Source organism: Mandrillus leucophaeus, unplaced genomic scaffold (genome assembly GCF_000951045.1).
Source record: "Mandrillus leucophaeus isolate KB7577 unplaced genomic scaffold, Mleu.le_1.0 Scaffold454, whole genome shotgun sequence".
Taxonomy (NCBI): Eukaryota; Metazoa; Chordata; class Mammalia; order Primates; family Cercopithecidae; genus Mandrillus; species Mandrillus leucophaeus.
This window is the reverse complement of record NW_012104854.1, coordinates 2,135,856-2,151,793: the sequence shown is the minus strand read 5'-3', so window position 1 is coordinate 2,151,793 and position 15,938 is coordinate 2,135,856. Positions and strand designations below refer to the sequence as shown.

The 15,938-nt window shown below is 38.4% G+C and overlaps 1 protein-coding gene across 1 annotated transcript; it reads left to right on the top strand.

Annotated features, from left to right (window-relative positions):
• Positions 1 to 1,118: 1,118 nt before the first annotated feature.
• Positions 1,119 to 13,252, top strand: EQTN (equatorin, sperm acrosome associated). Its single transcript, XM_011994376.1, has 8 exons — positions 1,119 to 1,272; positions 1,515 to 1,640; positions 3,515 to 3,601; positions 5,441 to 5,527; positions 6,882 to 6,926; positions 8,198 to 8,257; positions 11,571 to 11,724; positions 12,961 to 13,252. The coding sequence occupies exons 1-8, from the start codon at positions 1,197 to 1,199 to the stop codon at positions 13,181 to 13,183; spliced, it is 858 nt and encodes a 285-aa protein (XP_011849766.1). The 5' UTR covers positions 1,119 to 1,196; the 3' UTR covers positions 13,184 to 13,252.
• Positions 13,253 to 15,938: the final 2,686 nt, after the last annotated feature.

Sequence of the window (15,938 nt, the reverse complement as noted above, 5' to 3'; positions counted from 1 at the left end):
CAGGCGTTTGGCATCAGAACTTGGTTTTTCCAACTAGTTGTTGTTTTTGTTTGTTTTGCTTTCTGTTTTGTTTTGTTTTGTTTTGTTTTGTTGGAGACAGAGACTCACTTCTTCACCCAGGCTGGAGTGCAGTGGTGCAATCTCAGCTCGCTGCAACCTCTGCCTCCCATGTTCAAGTGCGTGGGCCACCATGCCTGGCTAACTTTTGTATTTTTAGTAGAGATGAGGTTTCACCATGTTGCCCAGGGTGGTCTTGAACTCCTGACCTCAAATGATCTGCCCACCTAAGGCTCCTAAAGTGCTGGGATTACAGGTGTGAGCCACTGCGTCCAGCCTCTGACTAGTTTTTAAAAGATATTTTTGTTGCATTTATCCAATAAAACACATCATATTGCAATGCTTTGAGAAACAGATCTGTTCTCATTTTATTGTTAACAATATTAATGGTTGCAGGGAGCCAAAGGCCCGTGGGACATGACCAACTCAGAATTCCACTGGAGACTATATGATCAAACAGCAAACTGTTTTTTATGAATGCAGGATATGGGCAAATTCACGACTGCTCCTGCCCACAGAAGGTTTGCTGGAGGCAATTACTCTCTGGCCCGAGGTTATCTACTGCGACATCTAGAGAATGTAGTCTTACAAGCCTACTTTGGACCGAGCAGCTGACCCCTTCTTCCACCCTCCTTCTCACTATCTCTTTTGCCTAATAAATAAGGAGGGCTGTGTAAAGCTCAGGGCCCTTGTCCACTAGAGGCAGGGTGCTTCCAAATATACTCTTTTGTCTTTGTCTTTTATTCCTGCATTTGCCCCACTGTGTTCAGTCCCCTAGGTCCGTGCGCGCGTTACAAGTGGCGCCCTGATTAGCCACAGAATCGAGTGCTCTACAAATGGTTCTTTAAAATCCAGAACTGAGTAATTAACATTCTTTTATGAAAACACATTTATTAACTTTCAAAGAAAATCTTATAATGGTTTATTTTAAAAAAACTAAAAACCATTATAGTACCTGAGATAAAGCAGTCTTCAGACTGAGTCACAAAGCTGTTGGGAACCCCACCCCCACCAGCATTCTGATGCCCCTCTGACAGTGACGTCATAATGTCCTAGTTAGACACAGGACCTGCTGGGCCACAGAAAGGAGGCTCTGGAAAGACGCACTAGGTTACTGGATAAATCACTTCAATTTCCCAATGAATTTTATATTGTTTATTTTTATACCTGGAGTTTTTTCCTTGAAAGGTGGCACTTTGAAGCCTACTATTGAAGGTGAGAGAGTATTTAAAACTTTTATAAAAGTAGTAGGTAAGAAGGATGACTCATAATTATGAAAAATTGGTACGTGGCAATTTTCTACAGGATGATATAAACTTTATTGTTGGAGATATGGTATGCTTTAGATTTTAAATCTCTGCCTCTAATCCTTTGTGAAAAAAATGCAGTTAGAAAAAGAAAGCAGTAAAAGAAATCAACATATTTGTGATCTATGGTGTGTAATACTTTTTTTTTAGCATTGCCTAATGTGATGCCTTTAAATGAAGATGTTAATAAACAGGAAGAAAAGCATGAAGATCATCCTCACAATTATGCTCCTGCTAATGAGAAAAATGGCAATTATTATAAAGATATAAAGCAATGTAAGTCTTTAAAGTGAATAGAAATGTATATGCAAAAGTTGATTATTCTGGTTTGACTTAAGTCGCCTTTTTAAAATTCCATCACTTCCCCCTGCATTTGTTAGGTGTTTTATTTCTACTTCTGTGACTTGCCTGTTCATACCCTTGCCCATTTTTCCATTACGTTGAATTTTCATTTCTTTTCAAGGGCTTTTTTTATGTAGAATATATTAATCCTTTTTATGGTAAAAATAATAAATATTTTCTGCCAGGATGTTGCTTATCTGTAAGCCTTATTTTATTTTATTGCATCTTACTCATTTTTTGAAACAGGGTCTTGCTCTGTCACCCAGGCTGGAGTGCAGTGGCACGACCATGGCTCTCTGCAGCCTTGACCTCCCAGGGTTCAAGCAGTCCTCCCGAGTAGCTGGGACTACAGGCACATGCCATCACACCAGACTAATTTTTGTATTTTTATGTAGAAACGGTGTTTCATCATATTTCCCAGGCTGGTCTCAAACTCCTGGGTTCAAGAGATCCACCTGCCTCACCCTCCCAAAGTGCTAGGATTATAGGTGCGAGCCACTACACCTGGCCAAGCCTGTTTAAGTATCTTTAATTACTGAGAAGATTTCAAGTTTTATAATATCAATTCTGTTTATTAATTTCTTTTTAATCTCTGCATTTTGCGTCTTGCCTTAACAGGTCTTATCCAGTCCAAAATATTGTTTTCTTGATTTTTAAAAATAGTTTTATGTTTTTAACTTGAGCTTTAAATCCAATTATTTTTGTGTATGGCATAAAGTAGGGATAAAGCATTATATTTTTCAAGGATGATAGCCAAGTGTCTAACACCAATTCCCTACTAATGTGAAACATTTAATATAATCAAAACTCTAACATGAAATTAGGCCAATTGTTATACTTGTTTTTTTAAACTGTCTGTTCCTAGAAAAATACCAGTGTTTCAACTTTTATACTTTTCGTAACTCATGGCATGAGTGTTGGGTTGTGACTTCCTTTTATTTTTCCATAGCTCTGTCTCAGGAATTGCTCAAAAATGATGAAATATTAGTGGCACCATTTTTATGTGTGTTGTCCATAATTTATCTGTTATCTTGTTAGAGAACATTTAGTCTATGTGCAGTTTTTCCCATGTACATTCTTCTCATATACACACTTGGGTGAATTTCTCTGTTCTCACAAAGAGAGAAATGAATACACATGTACATATTAAATACACGCACATACATTCGTGTGTGTATAGAATTTTGTGTCACCTTATGAAATTTTGGAGAAAGGAGACACATGTGCATGTTCAGTCTGTTGTCTTGATCCAATTCACTTTGATCCTTTGGTTGGGGGAATATGTACATCAGTTTTGAATTGCATCCAACTCCACTGATGAGTCTTAAGAGCAGCATTCTTTATGTGTATGTGTAGATTTGAGTATATGTGAGGGAGCTTAATTGTTATCAAACGATACGCTTTTAAGCTGAAGTGTTCATTCCATAGTCTAACAGAAGGTTCAAGGGCACGTAAATGCTTCTTACTTGGTTTTTTGATAACGTCAATACTAACATTGATAACATTGCACATCTACAAATCTACTTCAGCACCTGTTATGTGCTTACATTTTTTTTTTCGACGAATTTCGCCAATAATTGCTTCTTGGAAGGGGTCATTTGATATAAAGATACTAGTTTGACGTTTTTCAATTAGTTTTAGATTTGACCCTTGCCCCACTTTCTTATTTTATAGATGAAAAAAAAGACTGTAATTTTTTTATTTTTTTATTAGTGCATATGTTTTAAGAAAAAAAACTCAGAGGAAGAAAAAGGTAAGGGAAAAAAGTGACTTAGCTAATTGCTAAAGACTTTTGCTTTTGTTTTTAGATGTGTTAACAACACAAAATCCAAATGGCACTGAGTCTGAAATAACTGTGAGAGCCACAACTGACCTGAATTTTTCTCTAAAAAACTGTAAGTAGTGAAAGGCACCATTGCACATGTAAAAGCCATTAAAGAGATTTCAAAACAGCAATAGAGACTGCTGGGGAGAAAAAAAAGTCTTCATTCCTAAATAAGACTGATGTTTTCCCTCTAAAGTTGATTCTATGACTAGGATCCAGCTTAGCTCTTGGCCATCCTCTCTGCTTTTCTCACACTTCCTCCCACACAAATACGCTTGAGGCTCCACCTCCATTACACTGATCATTTCAGAATCCGGGGAGGTTCTTGCATTTCTAAACCTCATACATTTGGTTTACGTGGAAAGAAAAATTAAATAATAACTAAATTTAGGATTCTAGGAAAATTTACATCTTTCTTAAACCCACATTTTTATGCCTTTCTGGGTTTTATCTTCAGCTTTAAATGGGGAAGAGAGAATGTTTCTAGCTACGGCAATGTCAATATTGAGAAATGTGAAACTCAGGAATGCCTAATTATTAACAAAGCTACTTGATAATAATGAAATATTTTGAGCAATTTCAAACCCTGGGATTTAAATGAGACAGTGACATTTCAAGGGTGTATATTAACTCAGTAAATCACTCATGGGAATCTTGCTTATGCACAACAAACAATATCTTGAGTTGTCTGGGACCAGACATGGAGAGGCAGCTCTTAAGTGGACCAGGTACCTCAAATTCCCTTAGGATATGAGTTACTGAGTACAGACCGCAGGACCCAAGGAAGAGACTGCAAAACCCTCACTTTTATTTCCACAATTCAGGCTCCCAGAGGATTGTCAGGGAAAGTGGGATGAGAATAAGACATTCCTGCCATTTTAAATGGGGCTGTGATAGAAGGAGACCTGCTGGCATGGTGGGGATGTTCTAGGGGAGCAAGCCCTCAGGAAGATGGAGATCTGAGGATACCTTTGACTAAGGGTTGCTTGCTTAAGTATAGTCCCTAAAACTCTGAAGGCAAGGGGGGTAAACTGAGGCAATCTAGATGCTTTTCTCCAGAGGATAAGGGTTGCAAAGCAGAATTTAAGGATGACTTACTAGTTTTTCGAGTGCTGCTTGAATCACTATCAACTCCAGTAACTGATTCCCTCTCCCAACCTTCCTTGTCAGCAAGACACCTGTCATGGGTTTGTGGGCTGGCTCAGTGTGAAATTTTTCTGCCCCTCTGTAGAAGTCCTCCTATAATGGGTGCCCTGCACTCCGTATGGAACTTTATTGACTCCTGTATTAAACAGTTAACTGAAATGGCCAAATGGCCATCGACTTGAAGAAAGGGTCCTCCAGTCACAGTTGTTACCAAACACTCCCTTAGTGACATACCTCCAGAGGGACCTATTACAGGCTGAGATATATACTAAATTAGACCTGAAAACCCTTGATTTGTAGTCCGAAATCTTTATATCCAAATGTCTGTTTCCAATTTACAAGCACACTTAATATTCAGCCTCCCTTTCTTGCGTCGTTACGCTGAACAGCAGCCATGCTGCTCTGGACAAAGAAGATCATTTCGCGGCCTGTGCAGGGAACCATCTGGAGCCAATTATCTTCTCCAAGAGATCTTCTTTACCTCTAAAGAAAGCCTGTGGCCACATGTTCCTTTTCCTCTCTTTCACAAATCATAGTCATGTTAATCCCACCTCAGGCACCCCATGATCACAAAAACTTTATTCTTCAATACCTTCTTCTTTTTCCTTTAATTTATTTCAGGAAAATGTTAATGTCTTTCTCTTCCTTTTTCTTTGTTCTTCTCTCTCCTTTTCTTTGTTCCATTTTTAGCTTAAAAAATATCTAATCTCAGATGTGTAGTCAGTATTTTTACATGCCAATCATTCTTTTTCCCTTTTCCTAGATAAAATTGTCAATGCAACTACATATGAAAAATCCGCCAGTGAAGAAGAAACAACTACTAACGAACCCCCTCATAAAAATATTCCAAGTATTTAAATTACTACACTGTATTCATACCTGGAGCATATCATTATGTGACTTAAAAATTTAAGTTTCACTACTCTGAGCATTACATAAAGTCATAGCATGCTTAAAGAATTTACACTGCTACCTTTTAAATTCACTAAAATCTTTTAAATGGTGAATGTCTAAGAGTCAGTCTTCAGGTATACCTGACAAGGGATGGGAAATGAGCATTTGTAGAAATAGAATTTTATTTTAATAAAATTGTATCACATTTGTGTCTATATTAAATACGTATTCACAAATTAGCATATATTTATAAATATAAGTATATAGCGAATGTATTTGAAATATAATTCATTTTGCTAATAATGAAAAATATTCTGCCTGCTTGAGGAATAAACTTATCTCTGGTTAGGATCAATTGTTAGTGTTTCCTAAGATTATTTGAGGTTGGGGGTTGGGAGTGGGAGGCTGCAAAATCAAAATGACCACTTTACTTCCCTCTCAAGAATACTGTTCCTTATAAAATATTTGTGGAGCCGTAACAACCCAGGATGGCTCTCCTCTAAGGTCTTGAATGAGTGGTCTAATTGAAGAGAATGGATACCTTTGTGTCGTTACATGAAACCCTATTTTCTCCAGTTCATGCAATCCAAGTATGTTTCTAATGTAATTATTCTGAGTTTGCATTTTTAACACTACTGAAAAAAATCTTTTTTGATATGTTTAAAAATGAAAACCTGATCATCCTGACATTCCCCTTCTTAAACGTCCCTAGGAACTTACTACTAAGTTTGGGGTCAAGTTTTAACTCCTTAACCAAGCATTCAATTCCAAAACAATCTGGCCACTGTGAAAATGTTCCACTCTCAACTCTGGTTACATTCCCCATCCACACCCTTCACTCCAGACTTACCTGAAGCTCCCAGAGCTTACTGAGCCTGCCTATGAGTGCGCGTTTGCTCACGGCTGGAATGAGCTCGCTCTCACCTTGTTTACCTGGTGAACAATTGCTAGTTCTCTAAGCTTATATGGGAACATCATCTCCCTTTTGAAGGGTTTCTGGCCTTAACAAGTTGAATTAAGCCCTGTGCATACCACCTGTGCATTTCTACTAACGCCTTCATTATCCTGCTACATAAACAGCAATGATTCTTGTCTGCATCTAAAATTAAGGTGGGTTCCTTGACTGTAATGTCTGAGCCTTGTTTACTTGTGTATAAGTTAGTGCCAACCCCAGGGTCTGACACACTGTAGGAGCTCAAAGTTTGACTGCTAAATGACTAACAAACAAATGACTGTTACTCAAACTAAATTATTTTGTTATTCTGTTGTTTTTGTTGTTGTTGTTGTTGTGTTTTGTTTTGTTTTAACAGGATCAACCCCAAACCTGCCTGCATTTTGGACAATGTTAGCTAAAGGTAAAGTCATACAGCTAGGTAGCTCGGGGAATGTTTTGGTTTTCTAAAATCTTACTTAAAGCTAAGATCACTCTAAATACCTCTAATACTGAGTTGATAAGTCAATATTTTGTTGTCCCTCATAATAGCAAAATTCAAAACAAACCTAGAAAGGTGATAAAGTGTCACACATTTTCTGATTGCCCACTCTTTACAAAAGTTTTATTCTCTTACAAATGTTAGTTATTCAATTTATTTATGATTTAAATTTTTCAGTAAGATTCTTGCTCAATATCATTCATCTTTGTGTTTGGAGCAGTGCATGCAAAAGCACACAGAGATGCATGTATAAATGCAAAGTATATATCAAAATATATGCATGCATAAAAGTGTGTATCATAAATATATAAGCATGCATGTATAACATGATGTACATAGTATTTCTATGCATGTGTGTATAAATGCATGTGCATATATGGATGTACACATGTATAAAGGTAATGCATGTATCACACAGAAATATATGCATTGTATATGTGAAATATATACCATATTCAGTTGATCATTTTTCCATATTCTGTGTTTGCATTCTGTATCACCTACTCATTAATATTTCTTTGTCACCCCAAAATCAGTAGTTGCAACACCTTCACAGTCATTTATGGACATTGGCAGAGCTTTGAAAATTTTTAATTGTCTGACACACACATTCCCAGCTGAAATAGAACAAGGCAATATTCTGCCTTCTTTATTCAGCTCTCATTCTGTAAATAAGTGTCATTTTTGCACCCCACTTAGTGCCACATTTTTTGCATTTTTTGTGCTTTTTTGTTGATGATTTTGCTATTTAAAATGGCCCCCAAATGTAGTGTTAAATTGCTGGTTAGTGTTCCTAAGTGCAAGAAGGCTGTGATGTTCCTTATGGAGCTAATATGTGTTAGAGAAGCTTCGTTCAGGCAAGTGTTATAGTGCTGTTTTCTATGAGTTCAGTGTTAATGTATCAACAATATATATTAAGTGAAGTATCTTTAAACAGAAACACACATAAAACAAGGTTATTTATTGATCAGTTGATGAAAATGCTGTGACCAGACTTGCAGGAATCTAACCCTGTATTTACCCTGGGAGGAACAGTTCAGTATTTGCTAATACAGTGTTTATAGGACTTTATAGAACATAACTGCCATAAATAATGAGAGCACACTGTACATATTATACACACATACATACACCATCAATAATTTTAGTAAGTGAATGTTGTTTACCATAACACCAATTTATTGTTTTAACAGCTATAAATGGAACAACAGTGGTCATGGATGATAAAGATCAATTATTTCACCCAATTCCAGGTAAGAACAAAATATTTCAATTGACTGGGTGCAGTGGCTAATGCCTATAATCCCAGCACTTTGGGAGGCTGAGACAGGTGGATCGCTTGAGTCCAGGAGTTGGAGACCAGCCTGGGCAACATAACAAAAACCTTTTCTCTACAAAAAATGCAAAAATTAGCCGGACATGGTGGCATGCCATTGTACTCCAGCCTGGGTGACAGAGTGAGACCCTGTCTCAACAAACAAACCAAAGTACTTCAATTAATAGACACATAAATACTCTTACACATCTTAGTGTCTTTATGATGATACTGTTTTTGGTGTATGAAAGGCGGTATCATGGTGACTAACATCTCAGAGAGGACATTTACTGTTTAGGAGAGTTATAGTTCCTAAGCATTCTTTTTTAGTTATACTTTGCAGATGACCATTACCACCTTCCTGTTTTGTAACATTTATCCCTGAAACCAAATGGAGGAGGTGAGTGAATAATATGTAGAATGCAGTCTTTTTTAAAAACAGACTTTATTTTTAGAGCAGTTTTGGGTTTAAAGAAAAATTTGGCAGAAAGTACAGAATTTCCATATTCAACCCTCCTCAGTTTCCCCTACGTCTTGCATGATGTGGTACATTTGTTACAATTTATGAACCAATAGTGATTCATTATTAATTGAAGTCCATAGTTTACATTAGGATTCACTCTTTGTATTATACAGGTCTTTGGGTTTTGACAAATGCAAAATATCACGTGTCTACCATCCCAGTATCATACAAAAGTTTCACTGCCCTAAAATCTCCTCTGCCCCCATCAATTCATCCCTTTGTTCCTCTCTCCCCACGAACCCCTGACAACCACTGATCTTTTTACTATCTCTATAGTTTTGCCTTTTCTAGAATGTCATATAGTTGGAGTCATACAGTATGTAACCTTTACAGACTAGCTTCTTTCACTTTGCAATATGCATTTAAGATTCCTCTGTGTTTTCTTGTGGCTTGAGAGCTCATTTATTTTTATCACTGATATTCCATTGTATGAATGTACCCTACTTCATTCATCTACTGAAAGACATCTTGGTTGCTTCCAATTTCCGGCAATTATGAAAAAAGCTGCTGTAAACACTTGTGTGCGGGGTTTTGTGTGGACATATGTTTTCGACTCATTTTGGTAAACACCTATGAATATGATTTATGGATCATATAGTAAGACTATGTTCAGGTGCAGTGGCTTGCCTATAATCCTAGCACTTTGGAAGGGCAAGGTGGGAAGATGAGAGTGGTTATTTTTGTAAGAAACTACCAGACTATCTTCCAAAGTATTTTTGGAATTCTCACCAGCAATGAATGTGAGCCCCTGCTGCTGGATATGGTTTTCATTAATGACTTAATTATATTAATAGAAGTAAAATAAACTCCTGATTTGAATGGAAAACTTCATGAAAAAAACACATCAATTTCCCCCAGAAAACCTCTCTCCTACAAATAATTGGTTGAAAAATAGGATGATGACATATCTAAGACCTGTCACCTCATTTGTGTGCTGGATTGATAGTTGTGGCCATTTGCCTTGTGGTACTTCAAGAAAATTGAGTGATTTGACTAGACGCTGTAATCCCAGCACTTTGGGAGGCTGAGGCAGGCGGATCACCTGAAGTCAGGCGTTCGAGACAAGCCTGACCAACATGGTGAAACCCCGTTTCTACTAAAAATACAAAAAAATTAGCCAGGCATGGTGGCGGTTGCCTGTAATTCCAGCTACTCAGGAGGCTGAGGCAAGAGAATAGCTTGAACCTGGGAGGCAGAGGTTGCAGTGAGCTAAGATTGCGCCACTGCACTCCAGCCTGGGCGACAGAGCAAGACTCCATCTCAGAAAAAGAAAAAAGAAAAAAAAGAAAGAAAAAAAGAAAAGAAAATTGAGTGATTCTTCTTTGTTTAGAAAAGTTATAAACAGGAATGACAAATGCTGGCTCACTTTATAAATACTTTGCCATTTCTTCTATTTAATAGAGCTTGATTGATTTTATTGTTTATTGAGCACATACTACATGTTAGGTGTTGTAGGCACATTATTATGTTAGTCCTCACAGCAACTCCATGAAGTTGGTATTATCTTCATTTTACAGTTAAGAAGACTGAGGCTTAGAGAGAAAAGCTGCCCACGCTTGTAACTAGCTTTTCTGTAACTTCCAGAGATTATGAGTTCCAAACCCTTCTCTAGTTCTGACCATCACCTAGATAAAGAAGATATACTATGAGCACACATCTTTATTAAAAATCCTTTCAGGAAACAGAAAAAGCAATTCAGGAGCGCAGCCCATTTTAACATAATTTGTCTGATTATTCCCGAAATAATAGACCTCAAAGCATTAAAAGAGTCATTGACAACTGTATACATTTTCATGGTCTAAGGTCACACATTGACAATTATAATTTTTAAAAATCAGAGAATATAGACATGGAAGCTTGTCATTGCTTATGACCTAAATATCGTTACCTAGAAAATAGTGAAAACCCTTGGAACTTTTGAGTTGGCAGATGCTGGGGGTTAGCTAGGGGAAAGGGGAGAAATAACGACATATTGTCATCATTAAATGTTTATTAAGTGAGATATATATTCAGGCAAATATAAAATTTGGCAGTAAAGCTATCATTTCATTAATAGATTTAGTTAAAAAAAAGATTCTTGATATCTCTGGATCCAGACATAATATTATATTTAACTTATTTTAGAAAGTTAAATAAATGGATTCTATTTATTTTTGTAATGTGAAGTACACTAGATTTAGTCTTTTCAGTAATAAAATGGCAAAACTATCTCTTAAGCCTCAGGGAAGAAGCATTCACTATACCCCACCCTTTTAGCTTAAAAGAAAAATTAGTGCATGACCCAACACTAGAGCATGCACCTTTACCTCCTGAAAGACTGGTCACTTGGGTGTAAGTCAATCATTTTGGATAATAATCTCTTCAGACATGGTAGATTAAATCAGATAAAGTCTGCTATACATGCATTTTGACATCTGGTAATCTGGGTTTGAAACCAGATTTTGCCACTTACTATGTGCTATGGGCAAATACAGAAACTTCTGTGATACTGTAAAACAGAGCTAAGGACAGCTCCTTCAGGATTGCTGTGAAGGTTAAAGAGGAAAGTTAAGAGTGTTTGGCTTTAGAGAGTAGCTTTCTCCTTTGCATTGCCTGTGGGATGGGAGGCCGGCCAGTTAGTACTCTGGATGGTGGAGGGCTTGCTTCTCTGTATTTGCTTTGCAATCTTTACTCCTTCAGGAAAACACACTGATCACCCTATTTTCCACTGTATTTTCTTTCTTTTCAGAGTCTGATGTGAATGCTACACAGGGAGAAAATCAGCCAGATCTAGAGGATCTGAAGATCAAACTAATGCTAGGAATCTCGTTGATGACCCTCCTCCTCTTTGTGGTCCTCCTGGCATTCTGTAGTGCTACACTGTACAAACTGAGGCATCTGACGTAAGTCTACAGACCTCTGCAGTCTTTACAACAAATGCATGACATCGCATTCTCTCCCTCCTCTCTTTAGTAGATTCTTAGGAATATGTGACCTCTGAATTTATCCACATGGCATTCAAATTGATTCCATTTACCGTATTCAGATGGAGCATTGGGCTGTCTTTAAGGGAATATCCTACTTGAACTTTTTCCCAATGGTCATCCAGAGATAGAAATAACCTTAGTCAATTGGAAAGGATAAAGAGAATCTAGATATGCTGTTTTTTATATAGCCCTGGAACAAATATATTCTGTTCTAAATAGCACATCTGCTTAGCATCTAATGTTTTTTATTCAAGCAAGCCTTGAGACTTTCAAAAAACAGCCAGTCTCTATCACCTTTACACTGTGAGACCTGTCCATTGGCTCTTTCTTACCAAAATATTAAATTCAACTCAAGCCTGATTAAGGGAATTATTTAACATTTTTCAGGCAGTGTAACAGATTACCTTCAAAAATCCTAACAATTGCTTAATGTTCATAATGATCATTAATTCCATTCTTTTCATTGTGGTGTTTTTGATGAATGGTGTATTTCTCTGGCTCATTAAAACTGTGATCCTAGGTATTTATTCCCCTTCATTCAATTTCATTGTACATGTTTCTTATTAAACTTTCGTTAAGGCAACTTTTACTATTTTAGTAAATTGGTTTATAAATTCTAGAGATTTGAAACATGCTTCAAAGTGTTAAATATAATCAAATTACAATGAAAGAAAAACTAGGCTGGCCGCGGTGGCTCCCGCCTATAATCCCAGCACTTTGGGAGGCCGAGACGGGCAGATCACGAGGTGAAGAGATCAAGACCATCCTGGCCAACATGGTGAAACCCCGTCTCTACTAAAAATACAAAAAGTAGCTGGGCATGGTGGCACGTGCCTGTAGTCCCAGCTACTCGGAAGGCTGAGGCAGGAGAATCATGTGAACCTGGGAGGCGGAGGTTGCAGTGAGCCAAGATTGCGCCACTGCACTCCAGCCTGGTGACAGCAAGACTCCGTCTCAAAAAAAAAAAAAAAAAAAAAAAAAAATGGAAAAGAAAAAGAAAAGGAGAAACTATATATCATTTATATAATGTTACTAAGTAACTAATACACTGGGCAAAATTCATATATTTTAATTTCTGAATGCTTGTCTAAGCTGAGTTACAAATGTACACAATTAAAAACAATTCTTGATATATGTTCTTTTCTTCCTCAGTTATAAAAGTTGTGAGAGTCAATACTCTGTCAACCCAGAGCTGGCCACGATGTCTTACTTTCATCCATCAGAAGGTGTATCAGATACATCCTTTTCCAAGAGTGGAGAGAGCAGCACATTATTGGGCACCACTTCTTCAGATATGAGAAGATCAGGCACAAGAACATCAGAATCTAAGATGATGACGGATATTTCCACAGGCTCAGATGATGAGATGCACTGAGTAAGAGGTGGAACCTGGTGAAGAAATCATACTGATGAATAAATAACTTTAATTCTTTTGTCATCAAAAGAACTTTCTTTATGTCTTCTGTTAATGTCATGAGTTTGAAGCTCTGCTGAGACATTCTGGTGTCTTAAAAGGAGGACAGACTCAATAAAAATTATCTCTCAGTTATAAAATTTAATGGAAAATGCACAAGAAAATAATTTAAGGTGTGAGAAACTCATCAAGTAAAAGCATTCCTGGAGAGTGACTTTGAAAGATATTTTCTCTAGGCTGGTTCATTTTAAAACAAGGACATTTAGATACTTACCTTCCCCAGGGGCATTTTGAGAACACCAGGGAACTTACCACTACCTGTGCGCCCCCTCACCACCACTGAAGCAAAAAGAACACACCTGTTCATGTTTTATTGACAAAACAGTTGTGCCATCAAGAGATGAAACTAAATTAGTGGTAGGAACTCCTAGCCTTCTTGAATTGTTTAAAAGTCATCAGGGGCTGCTCTCACATGGCAAAGAGTAAGAAAGAAAAGATATTTTTCCATTTCTTTTTTCTTTTCTTTTGAGATAGAGTCTCGTTCTGTCTCCAGGCTGGAGTGCAGTGGCGCGATCTCGGCTCTCTGCAACCTCTGCCTCCCGGGCTCAAGCAATTCTCCTGCCTCAGCCTCCCGAGCAACTGGGACTACAGGCACACGTCACCACACCTGGCTACTTTTTGTATTTTTAGTAGAGATAGGGCTTCACCATGTTGGCCAGGATGGTCTCGATCTCTTGACCTCATGATCTGCCCGCCTTGGCCTCCTGAAGTGCTGGGATTACAGGAGTAAGCCACCGCACCTGGCCATATTTTTCTATTTCTAAAGTATCCATAATTGTTTGAGACAACACGGTGTTCCAGAAGAAGAGCGATGAAGAGGGGAATTCCAACAGGTAATTTCCTAGATGGGGACTCATGGACCCTAAGCCTTTACCACTGAAGTGCCCTTCTTTCTCTCTTCCCCCAGGCGTCCAGGATTGCTATGTTCCCCTGAAAGAAAAGCAATGCCTTTCAAAGACTTATTCAAGTTTATTAGTGACTTTTGTGGCTATCCATAACAAAAGTATTTCAATTTACAAAGACAAAAAATAGGGACAATGTTTCCTTTTTATAAATTAGTTTCGGCTGGGTGCAGTGGCTTGTGCCTGTAATCCCAGCACTTTGGGAGGCCCAGGTGGGCGGATCACAAGGTCAGGAAGTTGAGAACAGCCTGGCTAACATGGTTAAACCCCATCTCTACTAAAAATAGAAAAATTAGCCGAGTGTAGTGGCACATGCCTCTAATCCTAGCTACTCAGGAGGCTGAGGTGAAAGAATTGCTTCAACCCAGGAGGTGGAGGTTGCAGTGAGCTGAGATCACGCCACTGTACTGCAGCCTGGGTGAGAGAGCGAAACTACATCTCAGAAAGAAAAAAAAAAAAAAAGACATTAGTTTGAAGTGGAGGGGTTTAGGGACATGCATCATGTCTTTTCGGGATATGTATGAATATGGGAGAATAACTTAGGGCATGTTTCATCACCCTCTTCAATTCTTACCATACCAACAGCTTTCATTTACTTTGTTTCATTTTCATTTACAATGTTCTAAAGCGCCTACTTTATAATAGGCGCTTTAGAACACTGTATCACATTAAATCCTACTATCTTATGAAAGGTGAGTTTATTTTACAGATAAAAAAACAGAAGTTCAGGTAAGTCAGATAAATTGCCTAAGAGCACCTGCTGTGCTGTGCTTCCAGTCTGAGGTTCTCTCCATGATCCATGAAGGTGAATAGTCAGACTAGCAACAAAAGTCTTTAGGAGCAACACAGGTCCAGTACCCAAGACACATAAGGTTCCTTAACTCGGGTGTTCTTTCGGCTCTTGGGAAATTGTTTTCCTTTCCTTTAGTTTGGGTATCTATAATCCTCCTTCCCCGCGAGAATAAACACACATTTTACTCTCACCTGCCACTTCCCCTACTATCCATTGTCAGAGTCCTTCACTCCGAAATTTCGCCCCAGACTCCAGCCCAGTCTCGCTCGCCATTGGTTGGGAAAGCTACGGAGCTCCGCCTTTGAGTAGTGATGGGCTATATAAGACGCCACCCTTGCGGGAACAGGCAGCAGGACAGGCGCTCACCTTTGCCTGATCTATACCAACAGTGCTCACAGTTTCTGAGCCAGTGGCGGAGGCCTGGAGCAGCAGCCCACGCTGCCCTCTGCCGGTTACTTTTGCCATTTTCTGTGCCCTTTTGACCGCTCCAGGGATCGGTGCCAGCATTTGTACTGCCAGTTCAGGCATCTGCAGATCTGGTAGAAAAGTGAGGGAGGTGGTTGCAGTTGCTTGGAGGTGCTCCAGGTGCAAAGGAGTTGTGTTGAATCCACAGGTGAGAAAGGGACGCGAGAAGAGTATCAGGTGGGCTTGGAGAGAGGTTGATAACCAATTATTCCCAAGTTTTCTCTCCACCCCTCCTTAGGAGGTACCAAGAATTTTCCTGATTGGAAAGAGGTGGAAGAGCCACTTTTCAATCGTGTAAAAAGTAGTAGTAGTAGTACTAATAGTAGTGGTACTTGTCTGTGGTACTAAAGTAAAGCATTGTAGAAAGTTGAGTACAGCATTACTCTGGCTACAATATCTAAAATGACCAAAAGGGATATGTTAACTATTTTTAAATGGGCTACTCATCCTCAGACAGTTGGCAGAGTTTGCCTTGTAAAGTGCAGTGAAGGTATTT

Bases quoted from the DNA above. Each gene is read 5' to 3' on its own strand.
- EQTN (XM_011994376.1), top strand. From the start codon at position 1,197: ATGAATTTTATATTGTTTATTTTTATACCTGGAGTTTTTTCCTTGAAA. The intron at 5,528-6,881 runs GTATTTAAATTA...TTGTTTTAACAG, and splicing joins CCCTCATAAAAATATTCCAA to GATCAACCCCAAACCTGCCT. The intron at 6,927-8,197 runs GTAAAGTCATAC...TTGTTTTAACAG, and splicing joins TTGGACAATGTTAGCTAAAG to CTATAAATGGAACAACAGTG.